Source organism: Mastacembelus armatus, chromosome 7, assembly GCF_900324485.2.
Source record: "Mastacembelus armatus chromosome 7, fMasArm1.2, whole genome shotgun sequence".
Lineage (NCBI taxonomy): Eukaryota > Metazoa > Chordata > Actinopteri > Synbranchiformes > Mastacembelidae > Mastacembelus > Mastacembelus armatus.
In genome coordinates this window covers 6,126,294-6,149,794 of record NC_046639.1, presented here as the reverse complement: position 1 = coordinate 6,149,794, position 23,501 = coordinate 6,126,294, and the positions used below count along the sequence as shown (strand labels likewise).

The following is a 23,501-nucleotide window of genomic DNA, read 5'->3' as shown; positions in this document are numbered from 1 at the left end:
GACACAATGACCACTTATGTTTCTAGATTATAATGAAAAGCCATTTTCTGTTAAACACCCAAGTTACAGGAACTCCGCACTGGGTCAGTGGGGTTGTTTGTTTCAGTCTCTTGGATTATAGACTAATCTGCAGCCCTTGGACAACCTTAAAGTGTTGAGCTGACCAATCAGTGCAGTTATGTCATGTTCACTTTACACCTGAGAGGTTCATCTGACGGCTATGAGAGAATAAAGGCTATGAGAACCAGTTAAAAAAAATTCTACTGTGGCTCACATAAAAAGAAATTTCCTTCAAGACAGAACTAAACTTTCCACAATCCGCAGTTAAATCTAGGTATCATCTTATGTTCATGCCTGTATGAAGGTGTATCCTTCCAATATGCAGGTTAACTGTCTAGTAGACAGTCTGTGACAGGATTTATTTACCTTGATGTCAACATTCCTGACATAATAGCACATCAATACTATATTTATCTTTTGTGAGACAGAACAATGATAAAACGTCTGCAGGGTCTTTATCATGTACCTCTCCAGTATACAGGGCCAGGTGACTGAGCTTGAATGGGGGGCTTTGTCATGAGGGGAAGCACAGTAATTCCAGGGTCATGACCCTCTAGAGAGCCCCTCTCATTCCACATACAGGAAAGAAAGATCTGAAACCGCCATCTTAGCCCTCATCTACCAGGTCTGTGAGGCGTTTGGCATATTGACATAACATTTAAAGCACAAATTAATAGAAAACTGATCCCACATCAGCTCAGCTGAAACCCAGAGGCATCTCTTCACTATACTGTACTATAAAGTATGATAATCAAACTTCAGCAAGTAGCTCCCAAAAAAGTTCCTGTTTTAGCAGGACTTTCTGGTTTTTAGCAATTTCAACAACAATACAACTAGTGGTGATACCAAAAACATTTCAGGAATTTAAACAGCCAGCATCCCAGCTGAATCAATACATCTTACAATAGGCAGAGTACACAGTCCAGCTTGCTGTGTTAGGTCAAGCTACTGTGAAAGATGAGATTGGAATTGTGCTGGGAGAAGCTTTAACTTATTTTACAGCTGTTAGCATTAGTACTATGGCAGGAAGTAGAGGAAATCTTCAGTATAGTAAAACAGAGTCAGTCTATTATAGGCTACAAATACAAAACTAAGTCATAAATACATGTAAGAGAGATGAGAGATGAGGCTATAAAGATCATTTGTCTTGCCATGTTTACAGAAGCAACAGCGAAGAAAAGCAGAAATCAAGACAACTCTCGAATCACTAAAGAAGTAATTGCCGCCATTTATAGCATACTACATGTGCATACATAATGTATAATCTCCAAACAAAAACAGAGCTGAAAGCTGTGGAGCAATCACTTGACGTTCATCTGCTGCATCTGTTACAGCAATGTCACAGAATACCAGTGCAACTTTAACTACAGATCTGTATCAGTGTGCAGCAGGACCACTGAGTCAGTTTCAACTCTACATATCTTCTTTCTACGGTGCCCTGACTGCCTCCTGCCGTCTCCCAGCACACACAATAGGCCTCTGTGTGCACGGCCCATGGAATGCTGCGAGATGGCAGGGCAGTGGGATAGCTGCATGGTGAGGATGGGGGTTGGTGGGTGAGGAAGGGTGTGGAAGTTTGGTGGATGAAGGGAGAGGGGATAGAAGTTGGTTTGAGGGTAGGGGAAGGAAAAGAGGTGGCAGTGACGGAGAGAGGGTGGTAATGCAGGTGGGTGTGGGGGGTTGATCTTTCACAACTGTACGGGTGGATAGAGGCTCCAGAGGTCTAGAAGGTGTCTAGGTTTCAGCACCGTGACCACAGCAGAGGGGTGACTTTGGTCTTCTGTGTACACACACAAACTGGTGGCAGGAGAGTAGTCAACAGCACCCACCTGCCAGAGAGGAGAGGACAAAGAAGCCCTGAGGGAGTACAGAGTGTTTCACAGTGTATACTGTTGTTAATGAGAAGTGACTGATGTACATATTCAGACTCTAATTAACCAAAAGTCAATCATTAAAGGACAGATAAGACACTTGCAGCTAGAACATGCTCAAAGTGCATTGTTCTCGAAAATCACTATGTGACACAACGAAAAGAATTTAGCTTAAAAAGATTTTGAAAAAATACAAAGCATATTCAGTGCTGAGGTTTACAGTAGCTTAATATAATGTAATGCTAATTAAATAGCTGAGTACCAAATTATTATTATTTTTTTGGTGAAAATATGCAGTGAAAACTAGGCTATTTACCAGGCTAACGTTTAGTCTGAAGACTTTGTTGAAAAAATTCACATTATTATTATGAGCATTATTAGGTAAATCAAAAGGGTCTATCCTCAGAAATGTGGCCATCTCAGACTCAACTTGTGAGCCTTAGACCTCTCTCAACTTTCATTAGTGCAAGGTGTCTTGATCCATCCTCCTGTGGACAATAATAAATAGGCTGTATTTCCAGTATTTTTTATTTGTGCTTTTAGCTGTTCATTAGCATGCTGCCTAGCCAAGTATTTGTTATCCAGATGTGTATTTCAGGGCTTGCAGGTGTATCATACAAAGGTAGCATTGATGATGTGGACAGATTCTAGACGATTTTTAAAAATGTCTGGTCCACCAGTGGCCAACGAGGCTGAAACTTGTGCAATTTCATGCTTGTTATCACTGGAAAGGAAACACTTTCTAGTTTATTGTGACTTTATTGGCCAAAGATTTTTGGTAATACGTCTGGAAACATATCTTTCTATAGGTCAGGTCCACAGGTGGGCCCAGGGTAGGTATATAAGTCTACCTGAAGCTAACATTAAGCAGAGATAGTAGAAAATCTCCTCTTTTTACTGCTAGATGCCTTCACAGTAGACAAAAAGGGGCTTTTATTCTAAAGAGACAGCACATTTGAAAGCTAGCTACTTGATTTGGCTAAGTGAGATTCTTTCCACCCTGGATGAAACAGGGAAAATGTCCTTATCATTTAATTTGCGAGATGAATTAAATGATGCATTAAATCTCTTATTAAAGCATTTAACAGTTTCTAGTTTTCAAATCGTTACCATGCAGACAGTTTTACATCTGACAACAGAGTCTTGGGCTGCACTGAAATGAGAAATTGATCAATAGATTGATAAATTTAGTCCAGCAGTCCAGTCCCACATGGGTGATGTGTGGCAGGATGAGTAGACTATCCTGCCAGATGAAACTCTCAGCTGTAAATAAGCCTACACAGCAGTTGGTGTGATGTGGCCAGGATGGGCTGATAATGAGAATGTCAATGTGTTTTGGAAATTAAACTAATGAATAAAACTAATGAAGATCTATTATTATAGTTATCACAACACATTTTCTAGCACATAGTTATGCTACATTAAGTGAGATTAAAGAGTGATAGCCTGCAGCCTGCAGCTTATATTTGTTTTATTACTTAAAAGTAAAATTTATCACATGAATCCAAACACTGCAGCTTTGGCATTTCACCAGCAACCATCAACTTTCCTAAAACTGGTCTCTAAGCCAAGGCTTTATCCAGAGTCTAGATTACCAAGTCTGAATCAAAGCACCAGGCCTGGTATGTTTCTTTTCCTGTGAAAGGTGGAGTGGGGGAAGAGGTTAAGTTTGTGCAGGCTTGGTGAGAGTGGTGAGGGGCGCTTTCTCACACAAGATGGAGGATGAAGGGACAAAGGTAGCATTCATTGGCCCAGGAATGAAAAACATTTTCTTCTGAAACAGAGAAGCTACAACCAGCATAGGTAGTGCAAATGAGAGCACCAGAATCTAGTGAGGCTTTATTTGTTTGTTAATAGAGAAATGATCATCTTACCATCTAGCATCTGCTTGGAAAGTGCTAGTACAAAGTTTGCATGAAAGGCACAATGTGAGTGTTTAGCATGTGTGTTGTGAAATTGAACATGGGCAGGGTAGGTTATCATCAGAATCCTTGATTGTGTCCTGAGTTATTTAAACTGGGATCATTAGAATCGCCACAGAAAAAGTGGGACAAATGAAAAACAGTTCAAAAAGTCTGCTAAAGAGCGAAAGGAGTTTTGAGTACCCCATCAGAGCGTTCGTCTCACTGAGGAGTAAAAGGTGTTGTGGTGCTGAGCATCTCATGTAGCAGCTGATACTAAAGCCAGGAAGCCAGGCTGCAGAGTAAAATACAAAAAAATCACAAATTATACAGAACAGCATTTGAAGCAGCCCAAGAAATCCTCTGGAGAGAAAGGATCTCAGACACATGACCCCTCAACAAAACATCAGAGAAATGACTGACCTCAATATGTGGACACTGGAGTGAGTGTGCCACCTAGAGGACAAAACTGTAAAGTTTCAGTGTTTGGGTGCTGCAAATTGGCCATGGGGTGTCGCCACCTCACAACACTAGAAACAATTCTCTAGTGACACCCTGACCTCTTAGCTATTTCCACAATTTACAGTCCATGTTTATGAGAAATTATTGACACATTAAATCGGACCAAAAGCAGACACACATTTATAATGATTCCTGTTGTAGTACCAGCAACTGATTCACTAAGTGTAGATATATCTGATATGCGTGAGTTGTAATAATAAAAAATATTATTATTATTAGTTATTATTACCACCATCATCATTAGTAATGGTAGTGATAGAAACAGCATAATAATGTTTTTTGCTATGGTTGGTAGCAGTAGCAGTAGGTCTGCTACAGAACAAACACACAGATGTTCTGTAATATAGCCTACAAATAGTAATTACAGCGGTGTGAAAAAGTGTTGGCCCCCTTCCTGATTTCTTATTTTTTTGCATGTTTGTCACACTTTAATGTTTCAGATCATCAAACTAATTTAAATATTAATCAAAGATAACACAAGTAAACACATCATGCAGTTTTTAAATGAAGGTTTTTATTATTAAGAGAACTACAAAACTACATGGCCCTGTGTGAAAAAGTGTTTGCCCCCCAAAACATAACTTAACTGTGGTTTATCACACCTGAGTTCAATTCCTCTAGACACACCCAGGCCTGATTACTGAAACACCTGTTTGCAATCAAGAAATCACTTAAATAGGACCTGCCTGACACAGTGAAATAGACCAAAAGATCTTTAAAAGCTAGATGACATGCTGAGATCCAAAGAAATTCAAAAACAAATAAGAGAGAAATTTAATGAGATCTATCAGTCTGGAAAAGGTTATAAAGCCTTTTCTAAAGCTTTGGGACTGCAGCGAACCACAGTGAGAGCCATTATCTACAAATGGTAAAAACATGGAACGGTGGAGAACCTTCTCAGGAGTGGCCGGGCGACCAAAATTACCCCAAGAGCGCAGAGACGACTCATCCAAGAGGTCACAAAAGACCATACAACAACATCCAAAGAACTGCAGGCCTCACTTGCCTCAGTTAAGGTCACTGATCATGACTCCACCATAAGAAAGAGACTGGGCAAAAATGGTCTGCATGGCAGAGTTCCAAGACGAAATCTGCTGCTGAGCAAAAAGAACATAAAGGCTCATTTCAGTTTTGCCAGAAAACATCTTGATGATCCCCAAGACTTTTGGGAAAACACTCTGTGGACTGACGAGACAAGAGTTGAACATTTTGGAAGGTGTGTGTCCCATTATCTCTGGCGTAAAAGTAACACCGCATTTCAGAAATAGAACATCATACCAACAGTAAAATATGGTGGTGGTAGTGTGATGGTCGGGGGCTGTTTTGCTGCTTCAGGACCTGGAAGACCTGCTGTGATAAATGGAACCATGAATTCTGCTGTCTACCAAAAAATCCTGAAGGAGAATGTCCAGCCATCTGTTCGTGACCTCAAGCTGAAGTGAACCTGGGTTTGATCAAGACAGTGATCCAAAACATACCAGCAAGTCCACCTCTGAATGGCTGAAGAAAAACAAAATGAAGACTTTGGAGTGGCCTAGTCAAAGTCCTGACCTGAATCTGACTGAGATGCTGTGGCATGACCTTAAAAAGGCGGTTCAAGCTCGAAAACCCTCCAGTGTGGTTGAATTACAACAATTCTGCAAAGATGAGTGGGCCAAAATTCCTCCACAGCGCTGTAACAGACTCAAGTTATCGCAAACGCTTGATTGCAGTAGTTGCTGCTAAGGGTGGCCTAACCAGTTATTAGGTTTAGGCGGCAAACACTTTTTCACACAGGACCATGTAGTTTTGGATATTGTTTTCCCTTAATAATAAAAACCTTCATTTAAAAACTGCATGATGTGTTTACTTGTTATCTTTGATTAATATTTAAATTTGTTTGATCTGAAACATTAAAGTGTGACAAACATGCAAAAAAAATACGAAATCAGGAAGGGGGCCAACACTTTTTCACACTACTGTCTCTAAGTATAACAAATTTTGCAGAAAAAACATTAAATTTATTTAGCACAATATTAATTCCAGGAAATGTCTCCTTACTAGGTTAACAGTTAAATAAATTTGTTTGTTGGAAACACCGACTGGTCCAAGGCCAGTTTACATGTTAAATAATGAAAGTTTGAAGGACAAAACTTGAATCAAGCTTTGAACTCAACAGTGTTACTGCAGTAATTCATGGTGATACAGCAATGAACTTTTTTTTCTCTTGATGAAAGACAGTTTAACTTTACAGTGACACAGTAAATAAAATATCATTAGGTGAAAAATGCTACTCTGAGAATGAACTAAGTCTATGTAGGACTGTGGTAGGTGAAATCCATAACCAGGGCTGTGTAGTCTGCTTCCCTTTTACCCTAACCTGACCTTATTCCAAAACTAGGTCACTGCTACTCAGATGCTTTAGCTGGCTCCCAGCCCCCTACCTAATAGGAGGGAAACACTATCTTAAAAGGGGCAGACCTGTTTGGTTTTAGTAATGTTGGTTGTTGATTTCATCATCTAGACCAACAGTCTGTGACACTGCTCCACCCCCAAGCAACAGCCTGTACTTGAGCCAGTCTGTAAGACAGCAGCTGCTATTAAAGCTCTGAGGACCAAGAGGCACTGGACACAAAAAAAAATCTCAAAATAAGCTACTGGAGGGGAAAAAACAGTTTTGAATTATTAAATATTAAGCTCTACTTATCACAATGCATTGCCTGAGAAGTCTGAAGACAGCTAACCCAGGAATCTTGCAGCTGTTTAAAAATGCAGGGATCTCCGCCAGAGCTGGAGCTGACAGCATTGTTTTGTCCAGGACACAGCAACCTGTTCCTCTCCCCTGCCGGGCTGTGGCCTCACCCCACACCCACAGAGCTTTTCACCAGGACAAGGACCCTGATATAGACCAAGGACACTCCAAGTAGGTCACAGTAGGTTGCCTGAAAATGAAATTAAATACCATTAATTAGCCAAAATATTATTCTTTATAGAAATAATTTTCCACAAATTATTCCTGTCTTAAAAACATTGGCACACTCCCAAAATATAAAGCATTTAAGATGGTTGGTGTACTGGATTGTCAGTTTATTGTATAAATAATAATACATATAAATACTAGATTTTTTTGTGAGATAATAGAGTCAATAGCAACATTTAATTTAAAACTACAGCCAGAAGACAGTTAGCTTAGCATACATATATATACTGTAACGCTCAAATGATGTTTTCCTACAAACTATTTTACTAAATGTTACAATGAATTCCTTCACTGAAATTAACCCATGTAATCTTTTACAAGAAACAGGACATTCAGGGCTACAAAATGAACCCCATTTTTAGCCCCTACTTGTTTATCATCTAAAGTTATAATGAGAAATATTTTTCTATTATCTCTCAGCAGATTTATGGGCTTCATGTGTGATGGACATCAGTGATAGTGACATCTTTCAAAGAATGAGTTATGATTTTTGATGTAAATTATGATGTACCAGTGTTGCCAACTTTATTTTCAATGGCCAGTACCTAAGACCAGTATGTAAAAAAAAAAGTAAATTAATCAACTCAAATGAAACTTTAATTTGAACAATAAGACAGAAGTAATTTGCCTGGACTAAAACTGGGAATTAGAGGTTGGTTGTTTAAACACAAGGTAACACAAGGTAATGACAAGTTATTACTGTCATTGCAGAGAGGTCATGGCTTCTCTCATCCACACAGTATTTTCACTGTCGTCCATGTTAATAATATAAGTGCTGTCACTTGTAGTTTTAAAGATCCCAACATATTGTGTGCGTTTGTTCTAGCAGAAGTAGGTTGATGTCCAGTATGGAGGATCTACTTTTCTACACCATCACTGAAGGCAAAGACATGATCCCCCTCTCCCAGTTCATCTCTGTGAGTCAACAGCATCATTTATTGACCGAAGTGCTTTGCAACAGTAAAAAACTAAACTTTAGATTTTTGTATGTTATACAGCTATATATAGCAGGTGTGACACTGAGGTAATGACCATCAGAGAACAACATGAACATTGACGTGGACATCTAGTGACCACAGTGTCCATGGCAACTTTGTAATTTAGCAGCACACATCTATTAGAGATGTGTGTTAACACATGTTGTTACCCCATGGATGACTGGGTGTGTTTGTAGAGGTAACTAGGGCAGGACATCGATGCTGACAGGGTTAGTGTCCTTGCATGTAAATAACTGCAATAATTGTAGCCAGTCCCATAGACCAGAAAAGCAGAAAATTAAAGTCAGTCTGGAAAACAACGTGGTTACTGTTGGAAATAGTTTAAACACATTTGCTCATTTAATAAAAAAAAATATTTTTTTTTCCAATCATATACCAATGCCCAGATAGGACATACTAGTGAATTGTCTGGTTAGATATTAATGTTCACCCACCAGCCAATAAATAACTAAATAAATAAATAAATTGCATATTCCACCAAAAATATTTGAACTGTATACAACCCTGTCATGGTCTAAGTAAAAACTTATTTTATCTTTGATTGCTGATTATTCCTACTGGCAAAGCTATATCCAGTACTCTACTAACAGTTTACTATAATTGTTTAATAATTAATATAAAAGTGTTTTTTAAGATATAAATTCATTTGGGATATTTGACTTCATCAGGTAATGTATTAAATAGTCTTGAACAATATATTTTACTAGCCAGGCCCTCATTCACAAGGCATCTCTGTGTTTTGTGTTGCTGTTTCATTTGTGATAGCAAGATGGCTCACAAAACTGCACAGAATACTCACAGAGTCACCTAAAGGATAAAAATCTAAAATAAGCACAGAAACACGACCTGAGCCCCAACTTCCGCATTTGCTGGCCTGAAGCTGTCACTGGGGACAGATATTCAGAAACAGCAACCTCGCAGCCATGTGCTCAGTCTGTTTGCTCATTGGGTCTATCATGAAATGAAGTAACTCAAAAAAACCACTGGAGCCTCTCTGGCCACAAGGGTCGAGTACATGGTAACACCAAAATAGATACGCATGGTTCATACAGTGATTGTCAGCCTGATGTGATTTATGAGAGGGATTACAGTGATCTGGTCTATGCCTGTATATTCTCCTCAGTCCCATGTTGATACCACTGAGCCTGTAAAGTCCCCTAACTGATATCCTGCTAATTGGCATTACATAAACACTGCTGTGCATGACTCAAAGTTTCTTATGAAATCCCTGTCATGTATGACTCCCTTCTTTCCTCCCTCCTTTCTTCCTGCTCAAACCTACCTCATTTCCCTCCTTTCTAGGTTTTGCGAAAAACAGGTTTGTTGACATCTGATCCTCGGCTACATGACTGTGTCCATCAGATGCGACAAGCCACCCACGAATCTGTAGGGCCAGTCATGATGGACAAGAAGTTCTTCAGAAGGTGATCAAAGATTTAATTATTTATGGAGACACATTAATGCTCAAAGAGGACTACACAACTTTGAGCTGCATGTGAAAAATAGACAGAACAACATCTTATCACTTATCACTGCAGCATAATTGGCATTTACTCTTAATTCAAACATCCCAAGCATTAGTTCAGGTTAGGTTAAGGTTCTTTCATACTTCTTAGCGTTGATGTAAAAGTGGTAATATCTGTGGTCAGTGCTATTTGAGTCCAACAGACTGACAGAGACAGGTGCTTTATGGCTGACAGCTGCTACTAATGACATTCTTGTTCACATGTGCCAATCAAACTAGTAGAGGGTATGGGAAGACAGAGGGGTTTCTGGGACTGCTCCAGACTGTGGCAGTCACATTAGTGGACTCAACAGAGCTGTAAGCTATATGCAGACTCCTGCCAGTACAGTATAGTACAACTAACGAGTGTATTTCACTTAGACTCATCCCTTGGACTTGAATAGGAGAGGGTTAAACACAGGCCATTTTCATCAAACTTAATTGGCCGTGCCCGACTTCCTGTCCATTTTTTCTTACATTTCTGAGGGTATTCATTCCTGAAGAACACTCAGGAGCTTACTATTAAATATGCCACCACAAATAGAATGAGCTATCTTCAGTTTTTTTAGGAAATGACCCATATAAATAATGCAGACTTTCTCCACTCTCTTTCCCTGGTATCTTAAAACGTCACGCTAACATTGCAGTGAATTAGTGGGGGTTGCAGGCCAGCTATTTTAGTTCAGACCAGCAGTGTGTATGGCTTTCCTTGAGAGCATACACCACTGCTGACCAGTCACAGTAATTGGAAGCTATGATAACTGGTGCATGTGTTTACCCCTTTAGCTGAGTGTTTACTGGCCTAAAACTAGTTATTTAAACTCAGCAGTGTTTCAGTTTCATTGACATTTTTCAAGGATAACTAGTATCAGGCCCAAGTGGTGGAGTCAAACAAGGTGAACATTTTCTTGATTAAATTCCAGAGAAAAGCATAAACTAAAATAAAGACAGTTACCATTAGGAACAGTGTTATAAAACCCGGTGTCCTTGGTGATTCTAAAACTGCTACTGATCCATAAAAACATAATTCAGTGTTAGTTAATTACCATAACTGTTTTTTAAACATAACTTTTTAAAACAAGTCAAATCAACCATACTAGCATGCAGCAAGTGCGTTAAACGTACAACACCCTGAATGCTATGTTTGTTTAATTAATGAATCATTGCCATTTATATCAGTGGTTTATATTATAATCAGTCTTTGTCATTCAAGTTTGAATTGTATATAAAGTTAGTGTTTGAGTTTGTTTGCCTAAGTTATCCACATGAAGGGACTGGTGCACCCAAATCACAATAAACATGTTTTCTCCTTTACTACTAGTGTAGCGGTGTTTATCTTGCTGCTGGAAGTTAGTGGGTTTTCATTTTGTGTAGAGAAACAATGGCACATTTCTCTGACCTTTCCACACAATATATTTTGACTTGTCACAGTAGGAACATGATTGCTGAATTGCGTTTAGCTGCCTCGGCTCGAATGCGACAGAGGCGGTGTTAATGTTATTATTAACACCCGTGCGTTTCCTAATGTGACAGTTCAGAACGTCTGCTGTGAAACAAGCCAACTGTGACCAGATGCACTCAGTGCTGTTGCCTTTTGTTTGGAGTGGCTTGCTGATAGCTTTGTTTTTATTTGCAAAGGTTTGAGGATGCCTTGTCAGAATGTAATGCCTCCACTATACAATATAATGCAAATGATTTAGATTTTGTTTGACTGTTATAACCCACATGTCCACAGTTTTTATGGAAAGTATGTTTTCACTAGAACGTAGTTAAAATGAAAACTAGATGATTTCAATTAAAGCAGGACATTTTCTGAAGAAATGGATGACACTAGCACCTTAAGCACTATTAAAGACAACTATTTTTCTGCCTCCAGAGATTTTTTTTTTTTTTTTTGGCTGTGGTAATCATGTTGTCAGTGACAGTTATTTGAATCATAAGCCCAGCGATAATTGCAGGATGTCTTTGAAGTGTTTTGTATCTCTCCTCTTGACATCAGTTCACCCATGTGTCATTTTTTAGGTGTGTGGGCAACAACATCTTGCTGCTCACTAAGGCTTTTAGAAAAAAGTTTATCATCCCCGACTTTGAAGAATTTGCCCAGCAAATTAATAAAATGTATGACCGCGCACAACTGCAGGAGGGAGGGCAAGTAAGTGACACACATACAGATTCAGTGTTTGGTTATTTGTTATAGGATGCTCGGTCACATTTCCGTGTCTTTTTGCAGGTAGCTGATTACATTCCTCAGCTGGCCAAGTTCAGCCCTGACCTTTGGGGTGTATCTCTGTGCACAATCGATGGACAGAGGTACAATAACAACGTCTTAACTTGAATATTTATGTTTCCATTCTGAGAACCTCCACCACTTGTACCACCTCACTAACAAACCTCCATTTTTTTAAAATTTTGTTTCCATGCTCCTCCATCACATCCTCATGTAATAAAGACACTCTGTGGGTGACACCAAGGTTCCCTTCTGTCTGCAGTCATGTGTGAAGCCCCTGGAGTATGCCATTGCTGTGCACGACCTCAGCAGTGAGTGTGTTCACCAGTTTGTGGGCAAAGAACCCAGTGGATTCAAGTTCAACAAACTGTCACTAAATGAGGATGGTAAGTAATTCATGTAGCTAGACTGCAGTTATCGTCACCACACAACAATGAGCATTAATGCAGAGTGTAACTAAACTCAATCCTAGTTTTGTAAAAAGTAAAACTACACAAACGACACCTTCTCCACTAGAATGTCAAACCTGGTTCTTGATCTGTAATTTAAACACACTCTGGTTGTTGGCAAAGCTGTGATGAAGCACAAGAACAAGCCATGATATGAAAAGAAAAAAAAATCCCTGTTGGACTCCCAGACATATTGTGTATCATTATCTCACCTGAAGCAAACAGGACTGTGTTGTATGTGTTCAGTTTATTAGCTGAGTCTAATTAGCTGAGTCTATTAGCTAAGTCCCCCTCATGAAATATACTCTCTAATCTCAACAGTTTATTGCTCTGGTGGTTAGGGGCAAATCAAGGATAACATTGCCTTATTTCTTCTGCAGATAAACCACACAACCCGATGGTGAATGCCGGTGCTATTGTCATCAGTTCTTTAATTAAGGTAAAAGCTTAAGGCTTGTCAGCATGGACGATATGATAGCAGATAGTTGCTGAACACAGAGGTTTTGAATTAGCATGTTATGTTGTTCTTTGCCACTGATGAAGGTGTCATGAAAAAATGAAGAGTAGCTTCTGAGGAAGTAGCCTGTTGAAGTTTACTCATTGTTTTTAAACCCAGGTCTTATTAAATGTTCATCCTCTTCAGTTACGACTGTGCATGGTCCTGTTGTGCTGCAGCTGCTCACTGGATTTAACACTAGAAATACTCTTCAGATGGGGCAAACATTTAGGTCTTCAAAAGTAACTAGAAGAATTTGAACAGCATAGTCAGGTATGTTCCCAAAGATTTCCACAAATTATGTTTTTTTTTTTTTTTTTTTTTACACTTCAGTCTCTCATACGTCCTCAGTAGCAGCAGGACATTGGGGCAAAAACATACAGAGGCTAGTTTCACCACTAAATGCAAGCTATTTGCAACATGAAATACTGCTTTCTCCTGTTAATTCTGGCGCGTTTCACTCATCAAAACTAATGATACAGTGTCCTTGCAACCCATGCAAGAGAATGCAAGAGTCCTGTACCCCAAGTCAGTCAAGGACAAATTATTGTGAAATGTGATGTGGCTGCTATTTGCAATCTGTGTGTAAGCAGTGCTAACAAAGAACAGCACCAGTCTAAAAGAATGTAAAGTTTGTGGTGTTTTAAAGTCGTACATTATGGTTTTGAGGGCCTTACACCAGCAGACTGTGTTTAAGCCCAGTGAGAAGCCACAAAATGCTACATCAAAATGTAATTTACTATGTCTTATTATTCACAGAACATTACACAATCTGGCCTGAGAATAAATAAGCAAATGCAAAAGTGTTACATCACCAACAGCTATCACAATAATCAGGTATCTGCTGGCTGGTCTCTTGATGCTCACAGCAGCTGGACTATGGACCTCACTGCTGACAGACCAGCTGTCAAACTTATCTGTGAGCTTTGACCGTATTATAAGATGTCAGGATGGATTTTAGCCATATATGGCTGTGTGTTTTCTCCGTGGAACTTTCCAGTTTATGTCCAGTTTTTACTTTACAGCTGACTAGAGAGATATGGGTCAGGTTCAGCAGTGAGGTTGAAGTTGTGTTTGGGACAACAGGGGTGTGTGAGTCCTTCTAGCCAATTACAGTTTTGAGAATAGGAGGTGTGTTAGCAACTCTTCTTTACGCATGTGTGTAGAGGGGAGGCAATGTTATGTAAACAGTTCGTATACTATATTTACCATACATGGCTGGCATGGAGTATGTGGGATTCAGCAATGCAACGTGAGTACTGGGCTTGGAACTGAAATTCAGTCCTATATGCACGGGATGTATACTCCTGTATGCACAGGAGGTTACATACTTACGAGCCCTGATCATTTATGCACAGAAAAAGATACAACACAAAATTGTTTTTTACCTAATATTAATTAAATAGTGAATTAATTAATTAATTAATTGTAGCTGTACCTCTAAAATTGTAAATATCATAATTTATATCTTTTGCCCAGATAACTAGCTGACAGATCAGGGAAGGAAATGACCTATAAATATGCAAAATCAACTCCTTGAGCTTTAGCCTCAGCTCATTTTATCATTTTAAATAATTTACCATTTATTGGTAAAGCCATCAAATATAACTATGACTCCTGTCCCTGTTTGGTAACTTTACTTCTTGGTGATGATCACTTACTATTCTGTGAAATTTGAGTGCAGTCATAAACAGGCCCCAGTGAGCAGAGTACGACATGGACTGACACGCACAAAGACATCATGTACTGTACATGTCATAACTCAGAGACTCACCGCAGATGAGGATCACAAGTACACTTTAGTGTCAAAGTTTTCAAACACTGCCATCTGTAGGGACTGACTGACTCTTTGTATAATTATCAGAAAGTGATTTTCTTCCTCTCTGTTGACAGCCTCATTCAAATAAGGCTGAGAGGTTTGACTATGTAAGTAAATCTTTTCATTATCAAGTTTTTTTTTTATTCCACTCACTGGTTTACACTCCCTACTGAACTATCTGTAAATATGTTATTCTAGGTGATGGGGTTCCTTAAAAGCATGGCTGGTATGGAGTATGTGGGATTCAGCAATGCAACGTGAGTACTGAGCTTGGAAATGAAACCCAGTTGTCCTCTGCCTCACCGCAATGCAATTTTCTCAGACCTATTATGTTCTTGCAGTTTCCAGTCAGAGAGGGAGACCGGGGATAGGAATTATGCAATTGGTTATTACCTCAAAGAGAAAAAGGTGGTGTTTTTTGTGTTATGTGTTTAATTAACATCACTTCAACTGCCCATTCGGTGCTCAAGTTTTCAGAAAAAGTGAATAGCTTCAGTAAATGCTGATTGTAGGCTGTTGTCCCTGCAGTGCTTTCCCGACAATGCAGATATGATTGCGGCCCTTGACTTCTACTTTCAGGTGAGTGTGTTTGTCTATAACAGTATGGTATTCTGTGGAGGCAAGTTTCAAGGGTAAGATACTTATTAACTGTTTTTTTAAGAGTTAGTTAAAGGAGGTTTATAGATCTTTCCTGTAGGTATGATACATGTGATACTTTAGCCACCAGCTGGGTAGTTTAGCTTAGAATAAAGCCTGTTCTGGTTGCTGGCAACCTCTTACTGACAGTAGAAAACCATTGCATGAGCCGTGAATAATATCTCCCCCTAAAAAACTATAAACTATTAACTTATTAAATTAAAAACTACTGAGAATCACATTTTTTTAGCATGTAATCAAGAAATTAGGAATAAGCTGCTGTGCAATTTGTTTTTACAAATTTAAAAAAAGCAGTGGTTTGGTTAATCCATCAATCTGTCATTTACCTCCAGATTATCCACTTCAACGTCATGTTAAATAGTTAATTCATTAATTAACTATGTTAACAAACAAACAACATCCAATTATTGCTTCAGAACACTTCTACATGATTCTTGAGCTGAACAAGTTTTGATTTATTTATTTATTTATTTTTCTAGCTGTGCTCCATTGAGGTGACTTGTGAGTCAGGAAGCGTCATGGCTGCCACATTGGCAAATGGTGGTATTTGTCCAATCACAGGTGAGCGCGTGCTGAGCGCTGAAGCAGTTCGCAACATGCTGAGTCTCATGCATTCCTGTGGCATGTACGACTTCTCTGGACAATTTGCTTTCCATGTGAGTACGCAGGGATTCAAAGATCTGTTTAAAAGCATTGCTTGCCTCATAGTGTTGAGTGATAGCACATCATGAAATGATGAAGCCAGGTTTTAATTTGACATTTTGCTCGTTTTTCTTCTTTAGGTGGGCCTTCCTGCTAAATCTGGCATTTCAGGTGCTGTACTGCTGGTGGTCCCTAATGTCATGGGTATGATGTGTTGGTCCCCACCGTTAGATCGACTTGGAAATAGCGTTCGTGGCATTCACTTCTGTCAGGTAATCAGTCGACCTCACCTTTTTATCAGTCTGCCTGGCAAATGGTGGTATTTTCACTTTGTCTGCATTTGTATGCTTCAAAGTGTTGTCATTGTTCAATTTCGGATTTCTTAGGATCTGGTGTCTCACTTCAACTTCCACAATTATGACAACCTGAGGCATTTCACTAAGAAACATGACCCAAGACGAAGATCGGATGATGATCCAGTAAGTTTGGTGCCATAAAGTTTAGATGTTCCTATCCAGACTAAAAAGGAGCTGCTTCTTGATAATGTAGAAGCGTTGTTATATAAAAAGTTTAAGAACTAGTCCTCTATTACAAAGTGGATTTTGTCTTTTGACCCATTAGAACAAGTCAGTGGTAAACCTGATGTTTGCAGCCTACAGTGGTGATATCTCTACTCTGAGGAGGTAACTAAAAACAGGAAAAGTCTGACATTTTGAAAAATACACTTATTTTTTTCATCACTTCATCATCACAGCCAGGAAAGAAATAGTCTGTCACACAAACCATATTAAAAAAAAAGTATTTTTTTATTTCGTTTTTTTGCACAAATATAAAAATGCATTTTAGAGGTTCTCTGTGGGCAGATTAGAATGGACAGACACAGGCTAGTGGGTTCTCCCTGCCTGCAGTCTTTATGCTAAGCATCACCTCACTTTAGCTAACTCTTTAACAGGCATATAAAATTGGATCACTCTTGGCAAAGACATTTACATTTATATTTCCCACAATGCCAAACTATTCCTTTAAGAGCTTTTCACTATTTTGTAAAATATCTGTTTTTACATTAACAAGTTCTTCACTTGTGTAAGGATATTCAGCTGTACTCAGTTCAATTTCCGGCAGTTAACCATCACTTGAATTAACCTTTCCATCCATGTTAACGTCCAACTTCTCTGCTCCGTTTTTATCCCTCCAGATTTGCCCTTTCCGCTGTGAACATGGACCTGAGAGACTATGACTCTCGCACAGCTCTCCACATTGCTGCCGCTGAAGGTGACACCTCATTATAAGTTAATTCATTTTTCCTCAGCTTTGATATTCAAACAAGAACAAATTAAATATGACATTTGCATTACAACATTTTTGGGCTGGTTTGGAAGTTAGATCACCTGGAAAATATTTGACTTCTGCTTTAATGTTGGATTTCTCACTTCTTTCAGGCCATGTGGAAGCAGTAATCTTTCTGACTGAAATATGTAAAGTGAATCCCCTCATGAAAGACAGGTAAGACTTTAAATATAGACTCATTAATATGATGTGAGATTAAAAGTGGCATTACTAATTACATATTGAACTATGATCTATCAGATGGGGCAACACACCCATAGATGACGCAATGCAGTTTGGCCATGATGTAATTGTTTCAATCCTGCAAGAGTATCAGCGTGCTTACACAGACAGTGACTCACCATGCCTAACAGAGGAGCAGAAGACCACACTGGATATGTTGAAGAGCATTGGTTAAACCACAAGGGATTAAGGGGGTTTGTAATGGAAATAAATGTATTTTATTATGTAGCAGACAGGCCTGAAATGCTGCAGAGAAATGATGAATGTGTTCATCTTAAATATAATAATTAATGCTATTTATCAATAACATGAGGGTCATTCTTTTTAGCTTAGTTAAATCCTCTTTAATGCATTTATTTAAATTTTAGTCAACAGTGTAATTCATCAGCAATGCACTATAAAAAGGCAAATGTGTATGTGGTGGGAATTATGTTTATACCTTGATGTAACTCATCGTAGCATTAAAGTTTTTGTGCTCCTGATTGAAAATGCCACTGAAATGTAAATAATTTAATATATTTTGCTTATGTATTTTTTAAATAATTCAATAATGATAAATGAATAAATTGTCTTCGTCTGTAACATAGTGATAAACTGAAATATTCCTAAAGCTGCTTTAATTATTCTACCTCAGCACTAGTTGATTCAATTGCATTTGTGCCTTTAACCCTGATAATACTGTTTCACTGCAGTTGACGTGAAGCTCATACGGTAGCTGATACTTTGTGTTGTTGTGGTTATGTTTTTCTTTTCTTTCTGGAGGAATTTGTTTCATTAATGTGAGTTATTTTTATTAGTTACCTGTGTGCCAAAGAAATATTTGCAAGTTTCAGGTGCTGGGAATGATGTAGATTTAGGCTGCTCTAGCACAAAATACAGAATTTATAATTTGTGCATGAGCATTGCAAACTTGACACAGTTGCGTTTGAAGTGACATAAGGAAGATGATATCTATGCAAAACAATGTTATGTGATAAAAGTGTAGCATTCTATAACTTAATAATCTCAAATAAATAGCTTTTCTTCATACCTTTTATTTAAACTATGGCGATGAAATGGTTCCTTGGCATGACTTCAACTTTAGTCTGTATATATGTAACATTCTGCTGTAAATAATTTGAGAGAGCTGTTTCAGTGAAGTTATTTTATTAAATGATATATAATACAAGCATAAAACCACAAATGGTTCTGTAATAATTTTAGCTTTGTTACTGTTTGTAATACCAGAAAATTAAGTGTAAAAGAGTCACTCTGAAAAACAACCAAACATCCTTTTCACATCAGTTAGTCAGAGATAATACAGTACATGAGGTACACACAAAAATATCTTCAGGCTGGATGACACACATAAAGTATGCACTTGAATTAAGAGTCATGATTTTGAAAGAACTAATCACCTGTAATTAGGCTGTAAATGATTTCCAAGAAAGATATTGCTTTCTTTCCTTACGATTATTAAATGATAATTCTGGTTTATTTCAGACTGCCATTTTTCCCCATCAATGGGCAAATGTTGGATCCCAGGGCTCAGCAGTAGGTAGAGAGGCTGGGATCAGGTTAAGCCCTGTCAGACAGAACTGGTTAGCATTAGAGTGGAACTTAGATTCAGTGATTTACCACTGCTGCTATGCAATGCAAGGATGTGCTTAGAAGTTTGTTCACATACTGCATTCACCTCTAAACAATAACTTCAGACATTTAACAAGATGCTGTATTTGTAAATTGTGAAAATGTCCGTACACACACTGGTATGACATTGTGGAAACATGTTGTCTACAAAAGGCTCTCCTGCATCCTTGATTGACTCTAATCAAGAAACCTGTTTATGAGTTGTGCTTACTTTGCACGCACCACCTCCTGTAGAGGTTTACACAAGTCCTCATTTCCCTGAATCTCTACAACATAGGTGGTGAATGTAATATTAGCACAACCCATAAAGCCACCATAGCCATAGTTACAGCTATTGTTTGGCCATGATGTTATTAAAATAAACCGGAATTATCCTTTAAAGGTACTGTTGTGGTAGTAAAACCAGCTGATTGCCTGTCACAACCATTCTGACGGTCACAAGTTCACCCTGCTTCACTTCAGGCCTTCAGGCTCCTCCAGACCAGAGTGTGTGATCAGCTCCCCATCCCAGAGTCCAAACGCAGGGCAGAGGGGAGTCTTGAATTGGGCTCTTATCGTGTGAATGATCGTGGGCTTCTCGACATCCACCAGGCCCAGGATGCCTGCTTCATAGTCAAGAAGGAGGCCTACACGGTCTGGCTTGCCCACCAGTGTCACAGGAACTATCTTGTTGCTGGTCATGGCGAACCACTTGCGCTGAGCGTAGCCGAAGACCCAGGAAGAGTCGTTGGTGCCAACACAGTCATCTCGGGACATCAATGCCTCTGCCACACCCAAACGAAATTCATGAGACTTTTTGACTGTCACCTCCCAGTAGTGTCGTCCGCGGCTAATCTTCTCATCACCAAACACCACGGCCCAGTCTCGGAAACGCTCAGGGTTGTCCTGCACGTGGCTGGGGTCCAGACCCAGCATGCGGTAGATGACACCAGTGTCTTTCTTGAAGAGGTCCAGGCTGCTGTGAGCTGTCCGCTCATCAAGCCTGAACTGCAGATCTACAGTGAATCATTACATTTAAAGAAACAACAAAACAAAACAAAAGAATTTACCTTCATATTAAATACTAAGGAACTCAGTGGAGTGTAATTTATGGCTGATTTGTACTGTCTAAAGAATTGACTGGAATATTTATATGTCTACACACAGGAAGTTAACGTGCAAGCCAGTGATTACAAAGCTAGTGGAACAAAAGTTGAAAAAAAACTTCTGCAGTCACTATTCTGGCCCGTGAAGCACATGTGTGACTACTTTAACATTAACTGCAGTATTACAATACTGGAAAACATCACTGTCGTCACCAGTATTTTCACCTGTAATTTTCCTGGTAATGCCAAGTCAAAATGTCTCCTAAAGAAAAGAAGAAAAAAAAACAAAACAAAAAACATCTCTTAGAGCAGAAGAGCTGGAAGCCCTTGTGTTTAGAAAACCTCAGGAATTTGGGCCGAAAAGTTCAAATTAAACTAAGGAGTGACAGTAGAAACTGGACTCGTTTTGTCACTCAGAGCTGTCATGAAACTGTTGACAGTAGAAACATTTAAAAAAATAAACTATTAATCCCTGATGGAGGCATTCGGGGACACTTCCAGCTCCTGACTGACTGAGCACACCTGACCCAGGTAATCAGCAGGGGTAGCTGAACTCAGCTCTACGGGCTGCAGCTATTACTTTCTCTGGTGTAACATAATTACGACATCAAACAGTCTGAGGTTGTCAAACTGTGCGGCTGCATTTGCTTTAACTTGGTGGTTAGAAAAAAGTTCGGGTGAGTTGTTATTTATAGGTTTGGACTTCTTTTTGTACCATTTCGAGCTGTGAAATGTCAACCTATAATCCTGAGGTTTTCATTTCACGGTTAACCCACAGAGACACGGCTACATGACAGCACATTTACCAGAAAACACTCTCCCCTCAGGAGAAATGAGTTAAAATCTGCCTCAAAAGTTGCCAGATCTGTGGTTGGTGGTCTCTCTGAAAAGCTCTAACAGGTTAGCAAAGAGCGTCGGGTTGGCCTTGTTTTTACGGAGGCTGCAGCACAGTTACTGGATATTTTGATGGCAGGAAAGGACAGAACAATAACACATTTATCTTTAGCTGTCAGCCTCCACACTGACCTCTGCTAACAAGGCTTATTTTAACAGTTCACACAACATCCACTCACTCTTCCCCGGTGAAACAGATACGTAGCATCTCCTCGCCGGCAGGCTGACCGCTCGCCTGTGTCGGACCGATATGGAGGTGACAGTCCGTCCTGCCAGCTGACAGAGACGAGCTGCAGTCACGGCCACCGCCATGTTCTTGTTTTTTTCTTCCTCTGACACACGTGCAGGGAGCTGCTGCTCACCTTTCTTCTGCTCATGAAACTGCAGCGGCCGCGCTCTCTACCGCCCCCCGCAGGGCCGGAGGGCAACGCCCAGAGCCGCCGGCCGGGCAGGACATATCAGCACCATGGACAGCAGCCAGCATGCCCTCGCGGTCAATGTTTTTATTATTTTATTTATTTTATAAAGAGCAGGAACAAACTGGTGCAGTAAAGAAACGTCAGTCACAGGATATATTATTTTTACATAACCATGGATTTCTTTTCTCCACACCTGACTCACATTCCTTACTCTGATCACCATAGCCACAGCACACCTGCCTCCATTTACCTCATTACCTTCCTTGTTAGACATACTGGTCTGATTGTGTCTTTGTCTGTTACCCATGTCTGTTTTAAATTGAATTCTTTGTGCTTGGTCTCAGGTCATTTTTAAATTTTGCCTTTTATCATCTCCCTGCAAAGTGATCAGATTTTGTATGACATGCCAGTACATTTTGACCTGTTTGGATTCCAATTTGTTTAAGGTTTGTTTAAGCTTCATAAATATAAAAATTTGAATACATTTCCATGTTGGATTTTAGCTCAACCTCTGGGCATAGTGGCAAAATGCAGCAGGGCTGTTAATATAATGAACTTGGATTCTTTTTCCTTTGTGCTGATGCATTTACAGTGGATATTTAAATACTGTGTAATTTTACTAAAGAGTGATTCGGCCTTGTGGCACAGCCAGATCGAGCTGGGGATTAAATGTCATTGTTCATTCATGGTCTGATCAAAACACTGCAAAAACAGTATCATTACTTTTCTTTTGTGTTGACTGGTAGTCACTTTGGGGAATGACATATATTACTTTGCACTGAAATCAAGTTCGACTGGTGACCTGTCCAGGGTGTACCCCTGCCTTTCACCTGAAGAGAGCTGGGATAGGCTCCAGCAAATCCCCATGACCTTAAATGGGAATAAGTGGGTATAGGTCATAGATGGATGGATGAATTATCCTTGGTTTTAATATTGTTAGTTGTCACAATGTGAGCTGTGTGAATTTGTTAACTTGGGCTTTGGGGAATTGTGAAGGTCACTTTCATCAGTTTAATAATGCAGTGGTAATGATGGGTACCACGGAAGAAAACACATGAAGCAATCAAGCTTTGAAGGAGCCTGTACACTTTCATGTTAAATTCTTCCTTCAGGATGTGACATGCTCTGACATATTTGATTCTATGGCAATGTCATTATTCACAATAGTCGAAGTTTAAACTGAATAATGTTTAGAAAATCTGCTGAATTCTTGGTATTTGAGGTTTATTTGGATAAAGAAGTGACACACTGAGACTCCATAGTCTAAATGGTCAGATAGAGGTCACTTTTAATCGAAACCTAATCAAGTTGGCATAGGTGGCGCTCTTTCAGGAGAAGCTGTTGTATTGTATTGGCGGCTAGGGAAAAGTAACCTGCAAGGCCATGTGGGTCAAAGGACTTATTCAAAATAAATAAATAAATAAATAAAAATTGGATCTATCAGTTTAGATCACATCACAGGTACATAAGCACATTTCTGCATTATTGCCATTGCATGCAGTAATCGCCTTTGGAGTATAAAGCATTCCCATAAGGAACTTTTTTTTTTTTTATGATTAAAAACAGTTTTGTGTTTAAACATATTTGTGGATAGTTAAAGAACAGTAAAAACAAATGGCTCAGTGTATTGATGTCATAAAATCATCTCATTCAGTAAATTAGCTGCTTTCATCTATATTGGTATTGGTATTAATTACCTTTAGTGTGTAATCATCAGAAAATACCATCTATTGCATTTTCTTACTCAGAATGAGCCTTTTAAATCTATATAGGGAGCAGGTCTCCTTTCATAGAGGCAGC

At 39.2% G+C, this 23,501-nt stretch overlaps 2 protein-coding genes across 3 annotated transcripts; one reads left to right on the top strand and one right to left on the bottom strand.

Annotated features, from left to right (window-relative positions):
- The first annotated feature begins 6,850 nt into the window (after positions 1–6,850).
- On the top strand, positions 6,851–18,853 carry gls2a (glutaminase 2a (liver, mitochondrial)). Of its 2 annotated transcripts, none has more exons than XM_026331460.2 (18): positions 6,851–7,256; positions 8,143–8,230; positions 9,614–9,735; positions 11,838–11,967; positions 12,046–12,125; positions 12,265–12,428; positions 12,872–12,930; positions 14,881–14,913; positions 15,005–15,063; positions 15,148–15,214; positions 15,335–15,385; positions 15,943–16,119; positions 16,246–16,377; positions 16,492–16,584; positions 16,727–16,788; positions 17,301–17,377; positions 17,545–17,608; positions 17,693–18,853. In XM_026331460.2, the coding sequence occupies exons 1-18, from the start codon at positions 7,045–7,047 to the stop codon at positions 17,847–17,849; spliced, it is 1,827 nt and encodes a 608-aa protein (XP_026187245.1). In that variant the 5' UTR covers positions 6,851–7,044; the 3' UTR covers positions 17,850–18,853. The 2 variants fall into 2 exon arrangements, with proteins under 2 accessions (XP_026187245.1, XP_026187244.1); XM_026331459.2 differs by having other exon boundaries at positions 8,140–8,230.
- On the bottom strand, positions 18,804–21,641 carry spryd4 (SPRY domain containing 4). The gene is made up of 2 exons (XM_026331472.2): positions 21,462–21,641; positions 18,804–20,298 (listed from the first exon to the last, which is right to left on the bottom strand). Exons 1-2 carry the CDS (start codon positions 21,592–21,594, stop codon positions 19,757–19,759), a joined length of 675 nt encoding a protein of 224 aa, XP_026187257.1. The 5' UTR covers positions 21,595–21,641; the 3' UTR covers positions 18,804–19,756.
- Positions 21,642–23,501: the final 1,860 nt, after the last annotated feature.

Coding starts and splice junctions, on each gene's coding strand:
- spryd4 (XM_026331472.2), bottom strand. CDS start 21,594: ATGGCGGTGGCCGTGACTGCAGCTCGTCTCTGTCAGCTGGCAGGACGG. Junction 20,299..21,461: donor ATCTGTTTCACCGGGGAAGA/GTGAGTGGATGT, acceptor GATTCACTGTAG/ATCTGCAGTTCAGGCTTGAT.
- gls2a (XM_026331459.2), top strand. CDS start 7,045: ATGCATTGCCTGAGAAGTCTGAAGACAGCTAACCCAGGAATCTTGCAG. Junction 9,736..11,837: donor GACAAGAAGTTCTTCAGAAG/GTGATCAAAGAT, acceptor GTCATTTTTTAG/GTGTGTGGGCAACAACATCT. Junction 16,378..16,491: donor GTGGCATTCACTTCTGTCAG/GTAATCAGTCGA, acceptor CGGATTTCTTAG/GATCTGGTGTCTCACTTCAA.